General features: G+C 41.5%; 1 protein-coding gene across 28 annotated transcripts in view; it reads left to right on the top strand.

The window, feature by feature from the left end:
- The first annotated feature begins 1,265 nt into the window (after positions 1-1,265).
- Positions 1,266-22,571, top strand: part of SLMAP (sarcolemma associated protein) — a 159,841-nt gene continuing 138,535 nt past the window's right edge. For 19 of the 28 annotated variants that reach the window (XM_053292447.1, XM_053292461.1, XM_053292450.1 and 16 more), the window contains exons 1-2: positions 3,677-3,774; positions 3,944-5,354. In XM_053292447.1, coding sequence (XP_053148422.1) covers positions 5,157-5,354 — 198 coding nt within the window. In that variant the 5' untranslated portion in view covers positions 3,677-3,774; positions 3,944-5,156. The other 9 variants (XM_053292444.1, XM_053292455.1, XM_053292454.1 and 6 more) reach the window with 5 other exon arrangements.

The following is a 22,571-nucleotide window of genomic DNA, read 5'->3' as shown; positions in this document are numbered from 1 at the left end:
GGTTAGCGGAACACTCACTCCACTAACCTCGTTTAAGGACGGAGGTACTTTCTGCAGTTTGCTGCTGTGAGCCGTGTGGCTCCAGTTGCATCACACAACTGTAAGAAAGCAGGCTAGGCTCCCTTAGTCCGCTTTCCTGTGGTCGTGAGAATCACCTCACATAGTGACTCATACTCTGCTTTATGAGCCCCCTAGAGAACAAACACCCTCCCAATCTTGAAACCCCATCTTTTTTAAGGGATGGAAACCCGTGTCTTCTTTTTCTCCTTCCTTCACTCAGGACACACAGGCCTTGAGCATTAGTCCTCCCCTCACCTTTCCAGGGCCTGTCTCTCGCTACATTAGAACTTTGAGGAGCTGATATGAGCTCTTCTTCCTCTTTTAATAAAGTTTGGCATGTTTTAATGATACTTACTGTATTAGTGTGTCTCTTTCTTCTGCTTAGAAAGTGGTATATTTTAAAAGTTGTACACAAGTGATGTAGCCTCTGAACTTAGATGGAACAGATTTCTTCCCTTTAAGTCTCAGGCCTCCACTTAATGGTTAATGGCTGATAGGATAATGGCTTACTCAAAGTAGTCTAATTGAAATTGAAAGGACATTAGGCATTCCTTAACATTTTATTTTAATTTCACTAGGATAACTTCGAGTAATGTTCCATATTATGTCAGTCACGATGGCTGGGTTAACACATAGCATGGAACTGTGGGTGCAATGGATCTGCAGTTCGGCACACCTCTCCACCTACTCTCTCAACTGTGTTTGAATATTGTGGAGAGAGGCGGGGGAGCTGGCTGTGCAGGCTTCCTTTTAGACAGAAGGACAGCCCACACAGCCAATCAGGCTGGAGCAAGGGAGGAGCTTCTTCCCTCAACTCTGGGCCCATACTGTGGTGCCAGCGTTCCAACATACTGCTGGCACCTCAAAACTGGCATTAGGAGTGGTGAAACTCCACTCTGACTGAAGGTAGAGAGTGGAGTTTGGTGAGAGGAACCACAGATCCCTTTTCACCCTTACCTCTGGTTTGCCGAGTTTGGACATGTGACTTTGGGAACTGGAGATGAAAGGACCTCCAGTTTCCTATTTCGTCTGAACTCAGCCTTTCTCTTTCTTGCTGTTTTCTCTATGAAGTAGGAGAGGATGGATTATTGGCATTTTTGTTTTAGATACTGTATACTAACAGGTATTATGCTCTGTGTATCATGCCCTCCTATGCTTTTTTGAGAACAATCTGTGTGCTGGGTGAGGTACTGCTGGGTTCACCTCACAGGATTTTTACATTGTTTTCTACTCACATTTTTAAAAGGATCTTTCCATTATTTCCCCCTCAAGACCATTTTTCAGGGATTATTTAACTGTTCCTTCATTATATGGAATCAAGTCCCACTGACTTTGATGGAGTTTACTTCTTTCTAGGTGAGGACATACAACTGAAGGTTCAGTTATCGAAATGCTGCTGGAAAAGGCATGTGTACTCCAGCCCAGCATCCTCTTGAACATGGAGGTTTTACATGAGAGCCAAACTGCCTGTGACTATGGAGGCTTCATTTCTTAAGTATGGCCAAATGAAGCTTCTTGTGGGAGGTATTAACTCAGGAGATAAGTTATTGCTGCCTGTTCTGTAAAAGGTTACACTTCCCCAGAAGGAACAGGTATGTAGTCTGGTAGTAGTTCTTGACCCAAGCCTCTCTTTGGTTTCTTAGGTTGATGCAGTGGCTAGAGGTGATTTTTATCATCTTACGCCTGCCCAGTCTTGTACTGAAAACCTCCAAGGAATAAGAGCCCACAGCCTTTCTGTGCAGCTTATTTTATGACTGAAATACTCTTATAATTCTGTTTAACCTAAATCCACCGTTCCGTAGTTTAAAGTTTAACCCAAAAACAACAACAAAATGACCCTGGTCCATTGCAATAGATAAAGCACTTAAAAGCAGGATGAAATGGTATAAAATAATATTTATTAAAATAGTAATTTCATAAAACATCTAAAATCAGTACAACTGAGTAAAATCTAACCCGAAAAAACCAAGGCAGAAAAATAGTTTTTAAAAAGGACATGAAAATGATGCATTCAATAAATAATCTGCACAAAATGTACTCCAAGACCTGAAGATTACTTGTGGGGAAAAAGAAGACAGTTTGGAACCAAAATACAAATAGAACATTAGGTAATGATAGATTGGCCAGACATATTAGCTATGCTGGTCTTCATCAGTGGCCCATTACTAATTAATATATTAGTCAGAATTTACAGAATTGCACAACTTTTCAATACTGATTTGCATAAATTGTCATTCCTTGCTCTAAACAAAAAAAAGAGGAAAACAATACATTATAGTAATATATAGTATATTAACTACACCCACTGGGTGTAGTTAATATACTATAGTTAATATGCGGTAAATAAACATATTAGTTAAAAGTTATTATAAATGAATTCTTTTCACTACTCCAAGTGATCTAATTTTAGCGATAATTTAAAACAATTCAGATTTTACTCAGTTTTACTGATTGTAGATGTTTTGCTAAATTTCTATTTCAATAAATATTATTGTATATTTTGTATACCATTTTGCCATATTTTAAAGTGCTTTAGAAATTATTAGCCTCTCTCTCCATAATAGATGTTTCTTTAGGTAAACAAACCAAATTCCTTCCAGTCTTTTCTTGAATGTTTCACCATAGAGTTTGTCACTTCTTGAAATGGGGCAGACAGTAAGTATTTACTTGTGCAGAGAAATGCAATACGATTACTTTCCTTGTCTTGGAAACAATGCTCTAGTTAACAGAAACTAAACCAAGTTGGCATTTTGACTCCTGTTCAGTTCATCTACTGTAAAGTCTTACAAACTAATCCTGTGTGTTTAAGTATGCCTTTTAAAGAGTTTTACATCCAAGGAAGGGTGCACAGGACTGCAGCCTAATTCTGAACTGCTGCTGTTTAGTGGGTTATCTTAAGCACTTGTTTCTTGTAACAAGTTTGCCTTTGGTCTTCCTGCAATTTGGCCTAGTCTCCTCCATCTATCATATATTGCTTATCACCTGAACATCTGAAACTGTGCAACACACTTCCTCATTCCTCTTTGAGGTTTATTTATTTGCATTCTATATCCCGCTCTTCCTCCAAGGAGCCCAGAGTGGTGTACTACATACTTCGGTTTCTCCTCACAACAACCCTGTGAAGTAGGTTAGGCTGAGAGAGAAGTGACTGGCCCAGAGTCACCCAGCAAGTCTCATGGCTAAATGGGGATTTGAACTCCGGTCTCCAGGTCCTAGAACAAGCACTCTTCGAAGTAGAGTTGGTGACTTCCGATGCTAACTTTCTTTGGGTCCCCGGGAGATAGGCACGCATCATCTGCTTCATTTCTCACTCTTTAATAGGATCTCGTATCGCCCCAAGAAAGGACAAGCATCTGCAGAGCTTCACTCGCCCTCTGCAGTTCCATCTATCAACCCCTTTGCTCCGCTTTGGTACCCGGAAGCGGACGTACCAGGCCAGATTTGGGTAAGGGCAGCAACTACCCGCCAGACGAGCACGAAAAACTTCACGTTCCCCCCTGCGCATGTGCCGCCCTTTGCACGCACGTTATGGACCCGGACGGGTAGGCGCCTGCGTAGATGCGGATGGGCGGCCGCCAGCCTTTCTTTTGGTCAGGCCCATTGCAAGGCGGCTCCTCCCCCCCCATTCCCTCCCCCCCCCTCCCCGGCAGCGCGGCTGCTGCTGCTACACCGGGTAGGTTTCCAGTCACTATGGCGGCTCCTGCTGCTGGGAAGGTAAGAGTGGGAGGGAGGGAGCCGAGCTTTGCGCCCCGCTCCGTTCAGACCTGTCCCTTCGCCACTGCATGGCTCTGCTGAGCCGAGGAGCCGCGGGGCTGGCGAGAGACGGCCGAGCCGGGGCCCCGCCTGAGCCTCGAGGCTGACCGGGCTTGTTTTGATTTTACAGGTCGAGGGAAAGTTTTCGATGTCGGCGGCTGCCTGAGAGGTAGGCAGTGCTGGGAAGGCGCCCGGCCTCCAGGCCTCTCCCTCGGCGGGAACGGGGCTGAGCTCCTCCGAGGCGAGCAAAAGGCGCCTCTCCTCAGGGGAGGAAGGAGGGAGCAGGGTCCCAGTTCGCAGCCACCTGCAGAGTCAGAGCGCGGACGGCGCCGGATCCGTCGCCGGCCTTCATCGGAGAGACCCGCATCCCGTCCTTCCTCGGGCAGTCCCTGAGCCCCTGCGGCGGCTGCGAGACCCTCCTCGGCTAGCTTCGCCAGGCGGCCTCCCGCCCCCCTCCACAATAACTCATCTGCACCTCCTGAGACCATCGCCACAGAGACCACAACGCTGCTGCTTCCATCAGCCTTCCGCTCCTGGCCAACCTCCTGTCAGTTCCCCTCTACTGGAGAAGGCTACCTTATTCAGTGACTGGGATATGTTTGCAGGCGGATTGACGCTTAGGTTTGTGGGGAATATAACCCGTGTTTCCCTAATGATCAGTTTGGTTGTTTAGTTGGCACCCTGAAGAATTCTAGTCTGGGCCTGTGTTATCTGGTGAGAGGGAAGAGAGCCTACTCATTAGTTGGGCATCATTCCATTCCTGACTGTGCATTGATGTCTGAAGAAGATGAATTGTGGACTTACCCGTGGATCAGTTAAACTATTCTTGTTACAAAAGCTTCCTGGTCATGCTCCAGTCTTATAAACCTCTCATCTTCTGTTTCTCACTCCTTGAATCTTCCATTGTTTCTCTGGATTGAGGAAAAATCTCAGGCAGGGTTTACAGAAGAAAATAGAACCAATTATATCCCAAACAAGTATTTGTGTGTATGAGTCATCTGCTTGGATTTATAACCATCCCCACCTTAATTGAACAACTTCTGTTTCTCTTTGGAGTCATCAGATGCTTGTTCATGTTATTGAGAGAGATGTATTAAAGTGGAACTTCTTAGACTTTACACAGGCCTTATTAAAGGAAACTATGGAGGTTTTTTACTGGATTATTGCCAGGATTAGTTCGCACACTGAAGGTATGCGTTGTTAGATCTCACTTGCAGGTAATGTTTGTCCTGCTTTAATGTGAAGTGCTGTGGGAATTATCCTTATCAACTGTGGAGGGTGGCTTGGATCAAGAAGAGTTTCTCTTCTTCCCTGGTTGGTGTGGCACCACATATCTATCCTCAATGCCTTCAGCCTTGGCTATCTTCACTTGCCGCCCGAACTCTCACCCATTTCAAGAACGTCATGTCTACCTGGATGAGCCTGTCAAGATTGGCCGCTCAGTGGCTCGATGTCGACCAGCTCAGAATAATGCAACCTTTGACTGTAAGGTCTTGTCTAGGAACCATGCGCTTGTCTGGTTTGACCACAAGACGGGAAAGGTAAGGCATTTTACAGCCTCCATGAGAAATATAATGAGCTCCATGTTATATTATATTTAACTTTAGCAAGTCTCTTTGTACACTGGAACTGACCTGAAGTTGTCCAGCAAAGTAGTGATTGAAATTGCACTCAAAGCAAATTACATTCTTGAATCTTGCCTGAGAAGATGGATTCACCATTTTATAATGCTACTTTGTGACCAAATAGCTACAATAATGATTTCATTTATTCTTCCATCATTCTTGTGACATATGTCATTATCCCCATTTCAGGATACTTGTACCCCCCTCCCCCCCATCACTAGCATTAGTGGTGACAAATAACTCTAAAGCCATGTTCTGTGATGTGCTGGTTCAGCAGTCTTTATGTCCTATTCTCAACACTTGTTTTTGTGCAGTAAGTACTTCAACTTTCACCTGAGGTAGTAATTGACTTCTGCTGCCAAATCCAAAATTCTTGTCAGTCCAAATAAAACAGAATGTTGAAGCCAGTTCTTGTCATGTCAAGGAATGCAGTACTTGAGTGGACTAATTTTTAGTTTTCTGAAACCGTAATAACATCAATCTCAAACCTTTTATGTTAAAGAAATATTTTAGTGAAAGTGATTCTATTCAGTAACTCTATTTCTCCCCCACCTCTTCCCCTAAGTACAGCTAACTCTATTCTGAGCAGTGTGTCTGTATTTGGTTTGTGTGGCTTTTGGTATTTATGAATTTTGGCAAGAGTATTTCAGCTTTGACAATAGAACATCCTAATTTTAAGCAGCTGACATGCCTATGGATAGAACTGTTGTTAGGGTTTTTTGGTGCAGTATTGAACTGTACATTATTTCCTGGATGATAGCTATTATATTAGTTGGAATGAGGAAGCTGAGGTGCAGTGGTCTAGGTTTTTTGAAATGCACATACATGTGTACATACAAGAGGGATGGAGTTGGTTTATAATGTATGTCATCTTAGCCTGTACAAGGTCTCTCAAGTAAGGACGGCTGCTGTTACATGCCTATAGGTTTTGCAGTGCCTACTTCTGTCCAGTAGGGACTGAACTGGACAGTCAAATCTTGTTTTGCTTTAGCATTAAATTTCAGTTTTGGAAATAAAGCATTGATTTAAGTAAATCTTTTTGTAATGCCAAAAACATAATAAGTACTCATTGGTGCTTAGCATGGCACTCCTTTAGAAGCCTTTGTTTCATTTCTGTATATGCCCTATAAATAGTACTGGTGAATACTATTCTACAAATGAATATATTAACAGAATTACCAGATGACTGTTGGTTATCATAAGTCTTGTTGTATATTGTGTAATAGTGAAACTCAGCTGAACAAGCTGAAAGATGAATTTCATAAAGCTAAATTGTAACATGAATTTTTATATGACTTTATTATAGAGTAACTCTTATGTATGGAAAGGAACACTATTTCAAATGTAGAGTTTCACCTCTTTTCTCACAACATTATGAAGATCTAGTTCATTTCTTAGCAGAAGCCTCTCTCCTAGAAGCCTGAAAACCATAGTCTTCTTTACTTGATATATTGGTCTGAAATCACCTAAAATATTCAGTCAGCTTTCTTACTTAATGGCACATGTCATGATGATGTCTTAAGTCAGACTTACCTCAAGTATTTGTAAGAATAATTGTGGCTATTTATTTTATTGTTGTTGTTGTTGTTATTGTTATTAATTTTACAAATCAGCTGAGATATATCCATGTGATATGGCAGCAGAATTTGAACTGAGGCAACTACAGCATTTGAGTCTACAATTGTTGGCTTTTAGCATCAGCAGCACATTTTAAAATTTATTTGGGTACATATGATTGCATGTACCTTCTTGAATGCTTGAAGGAAGATTTATTACCCCCTTATAAGGTTTAAGATTATTCTTACAATCTTGCAGCTAAACACTCGAGGTATTGCCCACTTTCTGATCTGCTTGCCTAAATTGTTCCTTCTCTCCCCGCTCTCATGCAAGTTGCCCTTTCTCTGCTGGCCCTCTCCGATACCTGTCCTAGCTTGCAGTTGGCAGCTGAGATAGAGCTAAAGATGCACTTTCAATAGCACTTCCCTGTTTTATACAGTGCAATATTAGCAATCCCTCCCCCCTTGTTACTCTTTCACCTTCCAACCTAAGAGCCATAAGCTTTTGAAGGTTAGAAGGGAGAATGACAGAGCCATGTGTCACCAGAGCATTGCCTTGTCTTAAAACAGGAATGACAGGCTGGAGGCAGGCAGTAATAATACCGCATATTTCTTTACATAAAACAAGGCACTTTACATGAAATCTTTAGATATAGGAGCCAGCTCAAAAAGTGGGAGCCAGGCAATGGACCCTTGACAAAACTACCAGACTTAGTGATGGATATCTTTTTGGGGATGGGGGAAGAGGGGAAATGAGCTTCCCTTTACAAGTAACTTAGAACAGGAATAGGGCTGCTCGGTACAATAAAGATTATATAATAAATACTTCAAAGTATCCTAGCCTATGCACCACAGTTTCTAGGTACCATGGCTCCCTGGCACCTGGTATTTGTCAAGCCCTACTTCTAAATACATAGGTAAAACTAGCAATTACAAATCTCTACCTGCAAGCTTAAAGGCAAGTGGAGTTGGACAGTCTGAAAGCAGCTCAGTTGGATCTTGAATCAGTTGCTTTATTGAGAAACACTGTTGATGTTGGCAACTTTATAGGACCAAGTAGTACTCAATTGGCTCCTTGTGTCACCTGATCCCTGAAGAAGTGGTAGCTGCAATACCAGTCTTTGGCTATTCATTGTGGTGAAACAAAAGGGAGCAAAGAGCAGATTAGTAGCCACTTCCTCTAGCAAGCTGCTAGAGTATAAAATGCCCTGGTCTCATTGCGAGAGCCACAGTTGAAGATACTAGGGGTGTGCAAACAGGTACAAGGTCGAAAAGGTTTTTTAGTCACTTAGCCCCTCCAGAGGTCACTAGCGCGGCTGCGGAGGGCCTATGGAGGCACCTCTTCCCCCTGATGGCCTCCAAAATTGCCCCCCTCTCCCATTCCAGCTGCTCTTTGGCCCGTTCTGGGTCTCACCCTTGTTGCGGCAGCCATTTTGGAATCCTCTGCGCATGCCTAATGGGCTTCTGCATGGCACTCAGAGGCCCATTACGCATGTGTGGTGGCTTCCAAAATGGCCACCGTGACAGGGGTGAGGCCCCGAATGGTTCGAAGAGTGCCTGAACCAGGCGAGGGGGGCGATTTCAGAGGCCGGCAGGGGGAGGAGGCACCTCTGGAGGCCCCCCAGCGGTCATGCTAGTGACCCTCAGAGGGGGTAAGTGCCAATTTATTTTCTAAATTTGTGAACCCCCCCCCTGAACTGAACCAAACTGGTGTGTGGGGGGATCCGAGGGGGTGCCGGACCGAACTGGCCCAGTCTGGTGGTTCGGGTCCAGTTCGGACTTGAACTGAACCGGGCTATCCAGTTTTGTGCATACCCCTAGAAGAAATTTGGTATCTTAGAGCAGTGCAAGAAGCTCTGCTGCTTCTGCTGTGTCATTAGGTCAGTTGTCTGAGAATTGGTTTGTTTTGAAGCAGTTGATACTTGTTTAGGATGGGTTCTAAATTATAAAGCTACTCTGTTTGGCCTAACATATGAGGAAACTGGTCTTGGTTAAGTTGTTCATAAAAGTTATATGCATGTATTCAGTCTGTCCATGCACATTGTGTGTGTTTGCTTATGTATTATACAGATTTATTCCCCACCTTTCCTAACACATGTCACCCTGGAGTAGGCACACACAAATGCATGCTCTTTTGAGAAATGGGCACCATCTGACTTGTAGTCCTAAGCTTTCTAAAAGCTTCTTCAGACAAATGCTATTTTAGTGGTTGAGTGCAGTGTTCCCTCTAACAGGAATTCCCCGATGTTGTTGACTACAACTCCCAGAATCCCCAGCTGCAATGGCTTTTGCTTAGGGACTGTGGTAGTTGTAGTCAACAACATATCAGAATCCCTGTTAGAGGGAACACTGGTTGAGTGTGCTGTGAGATACTATGGGCTATGGTAGTCTTGACTGGCCCGTGTGTCTGACAGGACTAGTGTGGACTGTACAATCTGTACAGCTGACTTCTGTTTTGGAATGAGTCTCCTTGGGTAGGGGAGGGAGAAATACCTGCCTCTCTGTAATCATTGCTGTGCTTCTAATGATATGCTACAGCAGAGAGTGCGGATAGCTTCTATCCAGGACATGCTCTCATATAGGTTGTAGAGGAGTTCAGCCTGTGTAGTATGTGGGTGGCCTATTGCAGATTACTTGCTTTTGTGATTGTAGTCATCCTGGAATGTTGTTTGTCAGCTAATAAGGCAATATGTTGTGTGTGTCCTATTTTGAACACAGCAAATCTTAGTACTGTACCATTGCTCACCTGTGTGTTAATCATATATTCAAAAATCTGGTGAAGGGTAAAACAATTGGTAATCTAAGGTCATATATTGCATGATATGAAATGTTACAACCACAACATATTCAAGAGGGAAGTTGGAGATGTCCTTTGTGTGTTCATTATTAAGGAAACAATTGGCATTAAATGTAGTAAAGTCATAAATAGCAAAGGGGAACTTATTACTCAGTTGAAAAAAATGGCAGGCTGACACACCACAGGGCAAAAAAATAGTATGATACCTTATTTTTTATTCTGGTTAGTATTTCTCCACTTGAAGAAGGGAAGAAACAGTGAAATAGCAGTTGATTTAATTATTTAGGTTGATTTAGTTCAGAGATTTGAAGTGCACCTATAGTTATAAAGCAGTTTTCCCTCAGCATTGAGTTGGTTCAGCTTGAAGGCATGAAACAAGAGACTAGTTCTTAATTTACTGAGAGAACACTTCAGTTGGAAGAATGCGACCTGACAGTTCCCATTTGCACCGTTTTGCATTATATACTGCTTTTGACCAAAGTTGTTTAACCAATTTGCATAGAGAAAAAATAAAAAGAATGTTCTCAGTCCCTGAAGGGCTCACAGTCCTCACTGGCTAGTGTGCCAGAGTCGAACCCCAGAGTGGAGAATTTAAATTACCCACTTTTGGAGGTGATTTACCCCATAATAGTATTATGGGTGTATAATATTATGGTATCATTTTATCATAGTATTATGGTATATTATAATACAGCAGGAGGGTCCAGCACATAACAAACAAACAAACAAATAAAAATCACATGGTGGCTTTGCTGCCATTTAAAAAAAAAGCTGGGTTTGGGGAGTGGTGTTTGAGGTGGACCGTGTACCTCAATCTGTTTTTCTTTTTAAAAGTTTGCCTTGGCAAATCAGGTTGGAAAACACTGATCAAAAATTGTGTTGTGAGGGCAGAATTGTGCCTCTAAGCTTAAATTTATACCCCATTGTTGTTAAAATAAAATCTGGAAGAGAATGGGTGCCAGGTATTGCTTACTGATCAGGATTTTCCTGCAGTGATGTAGCCACTGCTGCAGAGCTAATACTGTAATTGTTGGAGCTGATCCAGGACAGCTTTACTGAGCCTGAATTGGGAATACTTAGTTCTCCAAAACAGAATTCTGAAGTTTTTATACAAATTTTATCATAGTTGTTCAATTTTATGTTCAAATATGGACACTTTTAAAATGTTCAAGCTAGCAGGCACTAATACAGTGTATGTTAGTATTTGAAAGTTATCATTTGCTAGCCTTCAAAGTAGGTGGTGAAAACGTAGTGACCCTGATGTTGATATTCCACATCTGAGATGCTCTTAATTTTAAATGCTAGGATTTGATTATCTTTTAATCACGGGAAAAGGTCAAAATGTTGAATTATTGCAATTCAAACATATTTAATTACTTAAGAAAGCAAGGGAATTGGGTTAGGAAATGTTCATTTGAACCTGAACCTCAGTCACTCATGCTTTGGTAATGTCCAGATTGGACTACTGCAATGTGCTCTCTGTGGAGCTACCCCTGAAGACAGTTGGGATGGTTCAGCTGGTTCAGAATGCTGCTGCTAGGATGCTCATGGGTGCAAGACGCTTCATGAGTATTACACTCATCCTGCAGCAGCTTCACTGGTTATAGGTCCACTTCCACATTCAAGGTGCTGGTCTTAACCTTTAAAGTCCTACACGGCCTTGGACCAAGGTACTTGTCAAACCACATTCCCCTATATGAACCTGCCAGGGCCCTCGGCTTGACCCCTGCTAACTTCTCAAAGAGGCACCTTTTAATGTGGTGATTCTCTTTATTTAGCAGGGGGAGAGTAACCGGCCATATCTACCCCCAGCACAGTACCTCCAGTGACTGTTGCTGGTGTCTATCTTATGTTTGTTTTAGATTTGGGGACAGGGGCCATCTTATTTATTTATTATTTCTCTGTGTAAACCGCCTTGAGCCATTTTTGCAAGGGCGGTATAGAAATCAAATTATTATTATTAATAATAATAATCTTAGGCCCTGCTCATGGCCCCACCACTAATGGAGATCCGGTGGGCAGGGATTAGAAATGGGGCCTTATCTGTCGTGACTCCTCAACTTTGGAACACCTTCCCAGAAGAGTTTGGTCATCTCCCTTCCTTGGTGTTTTTAAGAAACAACTGATCTTTTTAGAGAGGCTTTTAAATATTTTACTGTTAACTTTTAATTTCAGTTTTAAAACTTGTTGTAATTGTGGTTTTATCCTGGGTTTTATCCTATATTTATAATATAATATTCCTAATTTTTATCCTATATTGTATCTATTTTATTAATTTTGTAAGCTGCCCCGACCATAAGTGCACTGAAGGGGCAGTGTAGAAATATTTTAAATAAATATTCAGATATAACCTGGAGCCAGGATCGAGTCCCAGCTTCATGTTACACGTTCCTGAGGCCAGGTGAAAGTGTCCCCTTACCCTTTGCGCACATTGAAGAGAGGATTCTGCTCCCAGTCCTGGTTTAGAATGAGCCAGGATTTTCTCTTGCATCTAAACCAGGTGATCCTAGCTAGTTTTAGCTAAAGTTTTCAAGTAAACAAGGAACTGAAGGTATATACCAGGCCTTCCAGATTTTAGTTTTTAAAAACATCTCTGTATATAGCCTCTGTTTTTGTATTGGAGAGAGGAGTTGTGCATTCGATTTGGCTCCTCATGCAGCAAGGGCTATGTGTGTGAACCTGTTGCTACATGCCTAGTCCTCTTGGCTGGATTGGAGTGTATGTGCCATTGTCATAGATGGGCTACTACCTAGTGAAGATTGGACTGAAGTTTGACCGAGGATACTTCTGCAGGGTTGGTGGGCCAGTTAGAATGGTCTGCCCCTACAGGTTTAGATCGTAATTGATTCCTGGTGGCTGTAGGGGATTTTCCTGCTGAGAGAACAGAAAATTCTCTTGGTGCCTTAGTCTCTTTTGGAAAAAGGAAGTGGACCAGGCAATCAACACTTTGGCGCCCCTGAGCTGCTGAGTCCAGTTGACCCCCTGGTATGCACTTTGGGTAATGAAGGACTTTGGGTAATAAAGCAGGCTGATAAACAATTTGAATGTTAATCATTGTTCCCTCTAAGAGAAAATCCCAGATGTTGTTGATTTCAACTCCCAGCATCCTCAGCCAAACTTGACTGCAGCTGGGGATTCTGGGAACTGTAATAAAAAAATCTGGGAGTCCCTCTTACAGGGAACACTGGTGTTATTGGAGGAAAACCCAGCATGAATATGATTGAATATAAGCTTCTCTGTGGCAGTGATAGAGGCAAAAATCTTAGTTCTCTGCCACCACTGTGTCCACTCAGGGTTTGAGGTTTTTCAGATGGTTCCTATAGGAGGGCCCCAGGGACTATCAAGCTGAGCACTGTCCAGCCTGCAATGATTAACTTGCTTGAAATTTGCAGATAAAATCATTCATTCATGTTCTGTCTTGGATGCTAAGATTTTTGCAGAGCCAAGACTGAATGTTCCTAGTGCACTGTCTGGTCCTGCTACATAGAATAGTTTTCAGACTGAGTTGTTCAAAGAGGTGGGCAGGCTGCTTATAAGTCTACCACTTGTGTGATTTTCTCTTGCCCCCAGGAGCTGGTCTTGTGATAGCAAGAATGAATTGTCCCCTTTGCTAAACAGGGTATACCCTGGTTTGCATTTCAATGGGAGACCATATGTGTGAGCACTGCAAAATATTCCCTTTGAGGAGTAGGGCTACTGTGGAAGAGCACTTGCATGCAGAAGGTTCTAAGTTTCCTCCTTGGCATCTCCAAGATAGGGCTGAGAGAGATTACTGCCTGCAGCCTTGGAGAAACCATCCTTAGACCCAGCGGTCCTGAATAACCTTTGGTTGATCTCTGGCTTGCCATTCCTGAGGAAGGTGTTGGAGCGAGTGTTGGAGTCTTAGTGCCAGACAGTTCTGGATGAAACTGATTACTTGGATTATTTCCAGTTCTGCTTCTGGCCTGGATATGGGATGGAAACTGCTTGGGTTGCCCTACACCTGGAAACAAAGATGGGGGAAGTGTGACTCCAGAAACCATTGATTTTCCTGGACCTCTCAGCAACTTTTAGTATCACGGTATCCTTCTGGTTCAACTCTCTGGATTGGGACTTGGGAACACAGTTTAACTATAAATCTGGTCATACCTGGGGGGGCCTTACCCAGAAGATGGTGCTGGGGAATGCCTGCTCCACCGCTTGGCCATTGGTCTATGGGGGTGCCTCAGGGTTCTATTCTATCCCTTATACATCTATGCTATTCAATTTATACATGAAGCCTCTGAGAGAGGTCATCTGCATGCATGGGCTATGGTGTCGTCAATATGCTGATATCAGCCAGCTCTATCTATCTTTTAAAAATCAGCTGATACTAGGGAGGTAATTGATGTCCTGAACCACTGCCTGGAGACTCTTCGGGTTGAATGGGGGCAAACAAACTTAAGCTTAATCCAAATAAAATGGAGGTGAGAAACTAGTGATCCAAGTGGTGAGGCAAATCTGGTCTTGGATGTAGTTACATTCAGCCTCAAATGCCAAGTTAGTAGCTGGGGGTGGGGGACACATGATCCCTGTGCTGTCCCTGAAAGCTGTCGTGGTGGTGTCCAGAAGTACCTTTTGCCAGCTTCAGCCAATATGTCAGTTTCAACCCTATGTGAAGAAACAGGATCTGACATCAGTTACCCTTGCATTGATTACATCTGGATTGGACTACTGCAATGCGCTCTTCATGAGTGAGCCTTTGAAGATGGTTTGGAAGCTTCATTTGGTTCAAAATGCTGTTACAAGGATGATTATGGGTGCCAGTCACTGCACAAGCATTACACCTATCCTGCAGCAACATGATTGGTTGCTGGTTTGCTCCCAGGCCTGATTCAAAGTGCTACACAGATTCAGAGCCCAGGAAATTTAGAGAAGTTGGGATGGGGTATCAATTGAACCGCATTTGTCCATATGAATCTGTCAGGGTTCTGTGCTCTTCCTCAAAGAAAGAGCAAAGGACTATGTGCTTGGTCCTGCCACTGGTATAGATCCAGTTGGTGGGGACCAGATACAGGACCTTTTCAGTAATACCAGGGCTACCCACTGTCTGTAGAATACTCCCGTAGAGGAGTTTCACCTGTCTCACTCCCTGATGAGTTTTTAAAAGTGCTTGAAAACGCTTGTTTTGCAAGAGGCATTTTAAATCTGGTTTCTAATTTTAAATTTTTTTAGCCTTTGTATTGTGGGTTTTAAGTTTTGTTGCTTTCTGTTGCTTTTCATTGTCTTTTCTTTTTATTGTCCGCTGCTTTGAACAGCAGTGTGATGCAGGAGCAGGGCAGAAATATTTTTAAATAAATATATGTGTGGCATTGGAATCCTTCCTACTGGTTGACCAAGAAAGATGCTGGGCTATATGAGCAGTGCTATGATCTGTGTAACAGATTTCTGCTGAAACATGGGATGTTCCCACTAAACACATGTATCTATGCAGGACAATTATTAACTTCTTTATTTTTCCTTTACACTTCCAAGTCTTACACCGGTTTTGTGTTCTGGAGCTGTTTTGTACCAACAGCATATGCTTGCCTGTAGGTTGTATAGTTGCTCTTTTGACGGCTTTGAATTGCATATTTTGAGCTCTCTTTTACATCTTCTGTCTAAGACTTTCTAGATGAACCCTTATTTGTATACTGTGGTTGGGGTAACAGTTTGGCTGATTTAATTTTAAAATGCCATGTTATACTTATACAGCAGAGGCTGTGTTAAACATGGATGATGTGAACAGATTTTGTCACTGACTTCTGGTTGCCTACTCTTTCTGGTTCTTATGTTTTGTGTCTCTGTTTACAGTTGCATTTCAAACACTTCAGGCAAATGTTTATTTGCAGGAATTGTCAGGCCACCCACATTGCCCAAAAGTTGCCACAGTATCTCCCTCATTCATGTTAGCATAAGGGCAAATGAAACAGGCCAACGGTTGTCTGTTGGCAGCTCCCTGCTGGATAGCTGCTCTCCTGTTGAGGAACCTGGATTTTAACGATTTGTTTCTCCACAGTGTGTGTTCAGCATTTGTTGAATAACTGGTGCAGAGGTAAAGATTCTCTAACTTAGGAAAAAAAGAGCAAAATAGTTTAGACAAAAATGATGCTTTAGTGAGGTGCCTACTTTCAGTCCACTAAATCCAGTGTTGGTAAGCCTGGCACAGGTATAGCTAAATGGTTTAGGATGGGAGAGATTTCTAGGATGGGAGAGATTTCTTTTTTGTTTTGTGTAACAGCATTCTTGGTGATGATGTACATTAGCATTCAAGATTCTGTTCTGCATAATATATTGGACATATTTGCCTTACTGCATTATTATACCTTATTGCAGGCATCTGACTTTCCAGGGTTGGAGAGTTAAGTGTTAAAGGAAAGACACAGCCATTAATTGTCACCAGAATACAAATGTTGTTAATATTGTGAGTGACCTGTGAAGTAAGCTTTTGGCCAGGAAAAAAAGTGAACAGCAATATACATTTAGATCCTTGGATGTTCTTATTTTTTTTACCCTAGCCTTCTAGAGTGAAGTCTTGTTGTATGAAGGCCTGTATAGGATTAGCCTTGATACAAGGTGGTGAATCTGTTCTATTGCCCCACCACATTATTAGATATTAGAATTGTACAAATGTTTGAAGGTTAATTATTATGGTTCACTGGGATGAACACGAATATAAGAGGTTAGTGTAATTTAATTAGTTGTCAAGTTAAACATAGTATATGTGGGGGAGGTACTTTGGGGATGGCAATTGTAAACTGGGTCAAACTCAACATTGTACAGAAAGCATTGATGAACCCAGGAGCTCTAAAAATGCATTTTTAGATTGAGTGACACACTGTAGCTTGTGAGTGACATTTTAAATCTCAAACCATTGGGTAGTAGATGAATTTATTTTTTTTTTTGGCTTTTTGCCGAGCTAAAATATTATCAGAAATGTAGGCAGAGCTAACATGAAAAACAGAAGTGAAGAATTAGTTGAATATGCTTAGTCCCTTTCCTGCTGTACCACCCTAACATATACCTGTTTCAGTGCCATGATCAGGGCTCAGGAAATCCACTAGTCTATTAGTCCATGATGTGTGAAAAATGATGCCTGATGAATGAAAAAAATGCTGATGGATAATGTATTAACATAGCTCAAGGAACCATCTGACCAAAAAAATAAAAATTCTATGACTGGTGAGCTGAGCCAACATTTCTTGACCGTGTGTGTGTGTGTGTGTGACCTTTCCCTGAAGTATTGAGACTTAGTGTAGCATGGTGGCAAAGAGACTAAACTTTCAGATTAGAATTTCACCATTTGAATCTCACCTCTGTGATGGACTCACTAGATAATTTTGAATAAACCACACTCTCTGAACCTCCGCTGTCCAGCCACAATATGAAGAACATAGGTAGCTGCCTTATACTATTTCAAATTTTTGGTCCATCTAGCTCAGTATTGTCTACATCTGGGATTCCCAACCCCTTCTGTGACAAACCTCACTCTTGTGTACCCCACAGATTTTGTGTGTGGGTATACATTGTGTGCGTGTTGCTGTGTGTGCACTCACTCTCTAATGCTACTCTAGTCCCTGGCTTACATCCAGACTAAATTACTCATGAGTATTCCCACTGAAGTTGCCAGATTTGGCTTTTTAAAAGCCAAATTTTGGGTTACGGCCCATTTGACTCACGAGTATACCCCTGAGGTTCTGGCCACCCTTAGTGCTAATTTTCTGGAGGCTTCAGGCTGAGCTTCAAAATCTGACAGTGTAAAACCTTTACAAATATTTAATCGTAAATTATCTACCCCTATGAATTGCTGGGAAATGTCCAGGGCAAAAGTCTATAGTCCCAAACAGATATACTTCTAGGAAGCACCCCAATACCAATTGCTCATTTATATTTGCAGGTGACTTTGTTCTATATGTATGTCTAGAAAGCTTTCTTTTAAAATAAACATTTATTTTCCAGTTGTACAGGGAGGGATCATTGCATTGCGAAAAATTGCAGTACCAAAAAATCAAGTTTCATCCGAATAGTAATTCAAATCCACAGAACGTTTGACATGTGGGGTGCTGATCTTTTGTTTACTAATGTTTTCTGTTTTGGTCCTTAGCAGTCTAGAAAGACTCTACTCTAATCTGACAGATTATTACATAGAGCACATTTGAAGATCTATGCTCAGGTGATACATGAAGCAAAGAAGCAATTCTTTTTTGCTTGTATTGCATTCGCAAGTTCATGTCTGGCGGAGTTATTCAGGGTTGTGAGGGAGAAGTGCGTGCTTTCCTCTTGAATCAGAGTTTAGAACCAACAATTAGTCACTGTGACATTAACGAGTTTTTTGTGGACAAAATCTCTTGTATTTGGGTCAACTTAGATTCAGATATCACAATTGTTACAGTGTCTGCTGCAGAGGTGTCCAGCAGCTCCTCTTTGTGGCGATCCTGGATAAGGTTCAGTTTGTGACTCCTGTGGATGTGAACAAGTTTCTTGGAATGGTGCAACCTACCACCTGCCCTCTTGTTCTTGCCTGACATGGCTTATAGTATCTGGTAGGGAAGCTGTTGTAGAGGGCCTGGTAGAGATTATAAATGCTTCTTTGAGGGAGGGCAGGATACCTCCTTGTCTCAAGGAGCCTGCCTTGGATGCCTCCTTGTCTCAAGGAGCCTGCCTTGGATGCCTCAGAGTTAAGCAACTATAGGTCTGTCTCCAACCTTTCATGGCTGGGTAAGGTAACTGAGCTATTTTTGTAAGGACATTATAGAAATCGAATGAAGTAATAATAATAATAATTAATAGTTCCAAAAGACCTTGAAGAGCACCTCAACACCACAGGGGCCACAGAAATCACCATCAGCCAATTACAAAAAGCAGCTTTACTGGGAATAACCTATATTCTGCGACGATATCTATAACAGCAGCAACAACATTGACAATAAAATTCTGGCATCCCAGGTCCTTGGGAAGGACTCGATGTCTGGATAAAACAAACGAGTCAATAACACCTGTCTGATTGTGTAAAATAATAATAATAATAATAATAATAATAATTGGTCACACGAACTAAACAACCACCAGCTCTAAAAACAATTGCCAAAAAACAACTTACTCAGGCATTAAAAGATGTCAGTGCTGCACTTGCAGAAATAACAACCAATAATTTGGAAGAAACAAACCAACTAATGTACAGTGCAGCAACAATAACAACACAAAAGCATGGATATAAGATTAGTGGACCTGTAAAAAAAGAAAGTAGTACATCACCTAAATGGAAGATTAGATTAGAAAATAAAATCGCCAGGCTTAGATCAGATGCTAGTAAATTGAAAGATATGAAAGGCAAGAAGCTGACGAATGAAAACACCAAACAATATCTGATCCAAAAATACCATCTAGATTCAAGGAAAATTAGAGAAGTCCTGGAAATAATAAAGCAGCAAATAACAGCAGTGTCAAAGAAGATTAGCAGATACGAAGCCAGAATTATACAACACAGGCAGAATCTCCCAATTCCAGTCAAATCAGAAACATTTCTACCAAAGCATAGAAGGAGAAACTGCAAGAAACAGTGCAATTCTGGGGGTAATTATGGGACAATCCAATAGATTATAATAAAAAAGCAGGCTGGGTAAAAGAGGTCGAAAAATGTAACCAACAAATGCAAGATCTAATAACACCAGAATTAATAAGTGAAAGAGCAAAGAAAATTAAAAATTGGACTGCACCAGGCGACGATGAACTGCATGGCTTTTGCCTTAAACACCTAACAAGCCTTCTTAAACAACTATCAAAACAGTTCAATCACATTTTGCAAGGAGGTGATATTGAACAATCCCTAACAACTGGGAAAACTCATCTCATCATGAAAGACCCAGCAAAAGGAGCAGTTCCAAGCAATTATAGACCAATAACCTGCCTGCAAACCATGTTCAGATTATTGACTGGAATAATAGCAGATGAAGTAATGCAACACTTATTAACTAATAAGCAGCTTCCAGTTGAACAGAAAGGAAATTGCCCGAACATCAGAGGCACAAAAGACCAGATGCTGATTGACAAAATGATTTTAGAAAATTGCAAGAGAAGAAAAACAAATCTAAGTGTTGCATGGATTGACTACAAGAAGGCCTTCGACTCATTGCCTCATACATGGATACTAACATGTTTGGAAACAACTAGTATCAGCAAAAATATTCAGATATTTATTAAAAAAGCAATGAGCATGTGGAGTACACAGTTAACAATCAATGGCCAGACACTTGGACAGGTTAGCATTAGAAGAGGTATTTTCCAAGGGGACTCATTATCCCCTCTGTTGTTTGTAATCGCCATGACTCCACTTTCACAAATCCTAAACAAAACAGGCCTCTGATACTAAACTTCTAAAATATCAAGTAAAATCAACCATCTGCTGTACATGGGTGATTTGAAGTTGTATGGGAAGTCCTAGTCAGAAATCAAATCACTGCTAAACACTGTCTGTATATTCAGTAATGACATAGCAATGGAGTTTGGACTAGACAAGTGTGCTGCATTAATAATGAACAGAGAAAAAATAAGAAAAACAGAAGGAATAGAACTGCCCAATGGAAGCAAGATCAAGAACCTTGAAGAGAAAGAACATGACAAATACTTGGGCATTCTCCAGGCAGATAACATTGCACACACTGAAGTTAAAAGAAAAATTGGAAGTGAATACATCAGGAAAGTTAGAAAAATCCTCAAGTCCAAGCTCAATGGCGGGAACACCATACAAGCCATAAACACCTGGGCTATACCTATTATCAGATACACTGCAGGAATAATAGACTGGACCCAGGCAGAGCTAGAGACGCTAGATCATAAGACCAGGAAAATCATGACCATCAATCATGCTCTGCACCCCCACAGTGATGTCGATAGGCTATACCTTCCTCACAGCTCAGGTGGAAGAGGAATGCTGCAAGTCCATCAAACCAGGGTGGATTTGATTTAAATCAAACTGATTTAAATCACAATTTAAATCATGATTTAAATCACTAGCAGGGTGGATAAAAATCAATGATTTTTTTAAAAAAATCAAAAAAATCAGATTTTTTTGATTTAAATCGGATTTTTAAATTTTTTTTAAAAAAAATCATTGATTTTTATCCACCCTGCTAGTGATTTAAATCGTGATTTAAATCATGATTTAAATCAGTTTGATTTAAATCAAATCCACCCTGCATCAAACAGACGAGGAGAAAAGAGGCCTTGAAGAATATATCAAGGACAGTGAAGAAGATGCTCTTCAAATGGTCAATAATGCGAAACTATTCAACACCAATGAAAGAAAGCAGGCCTACAAGAAAGAACAAGTCAAGAACCGAGCAGAAAATTGGAAAAATAAGCCACTGCATGGTCAGTATTTGCACAAAATAACTGGAAAATCAAATATCACCAAGACCTGGCAATGGCATAAGAATGACAACTTGAAGAAAGAAACTGAGGGTTTAATACTGGCTGCACAAGAACAGGCACTAAGAACAAATGCAATAAGAGCAAAAGTCGAAAAATCCACAACAAACAGCAAGTGCCACCTTTGTAAAGAAGCATATGAAACAGTGGACCAGTAAATCAGCTGTTGTAAAAAGATCGCACAGACTTACTACAAACAAAGCCATGACAAGGTAGCAGCTATGATACACTGGAACATCTGCAAGATAAAAGCTATGATACACTGGAACATCTGCAAAAAATAAAAGCTACCTGTAGCAAAAAAACTGGTGGGACCATAAAATTGAAAAAGTTGTAGAAAATGAAGATGCAAAAATATTATGGGACTTCCGACTACAAACAGACAAACATCTGCCACACAATACACCAGATATAACTGTAGTCGAGAAGACAGAAAAACAAGTCAAAATAATCAACATAGCAATACCAGGGGATAGCAGAATAGAAGAAGAAGAAATAGAAAAAATAACAAAATACAAAGATCTACAAATCAAAATTGAAAGGCTGTGGCAGAAGAAGACCAAAATAATCCCAGTAGTAATTGGCGCCCTAGGTGCAATTCCAAAAGACCTCGAAGAGCACCTCAACACCATAGGGGCCACAGAAATCACCATCAACCAATTACAAAAAGCAACTTTACTGGGTACAGCCTATATTCCGCGACGATATCTATAATAATAACAGCAACAACATTGATAATAAAATTCAGCCATCCCAGGTCCTTGGGAAGGACTCGATGTCTTTATAAAACAAACTAGTCAATAACACCTGTCTGGCTGTGTAAACAACAACAACAATAATGACAATAATAATTGAGAGGATTGTGGCCTCCCAGCTCCAGGCAATCTTGGAGAAAACTGATTACCTAGACCCATTTCAAACTGGCTATTGGGCGGGCTGTGGGGTGGAGACTGCCTTGGTTGGCTTGATGGATGATCTCCAATTGGCAATTGACAGAGGAGGTGTGACTCTGTTGGTCCCTTTGGATCTCTTGGCGGCTTTCGATACAAATGATCATGGTATCCTTCAGGAATGTCTGAGGGGGTTGGGGGTGGGAGGCACAGCCTTGCGGTGGGTGCCTTGTTGTGTTTCCACTCCCATCTCTTGGGCAGATTCCGGATGGTGTCTCTTGGAGACTGCTGTTCTTCAAAATCTGAACTCTTGTATGGTGTCCCTTAGAGCTCCATATTGTCTCTGATGTTAAGATCTACATGAAGCCGCTGGGAGAGATCATCAGGATATGTGGTGCAGGGTGTTATCAATATGCTGATGACACCCAAAACTATTTCTACATGTCAACCTCATTGGGAGAAGGCA

The sequence above is a fragment of the Hemicordylus capensis genome, chromosome 2 (genome assembly GCF_027244095.1).
Source record: "Hemicordylus capensis ecotype Gifberg chromosome 2, rHemCap1.1.pri, whole genome shotgun sequence".
Lineage (NCBI taxonomy): Eukaryota > Metazoa > Chordata > Lepidosauria > Squamata > Cordylidae > Hemicordylus > Hemicordylus capensis.
The sequence above is the reverse complement of the archived record's forward strand: the minus strand, read 5'-3'. Positions and strand labels throughout refer to the sequence as shown.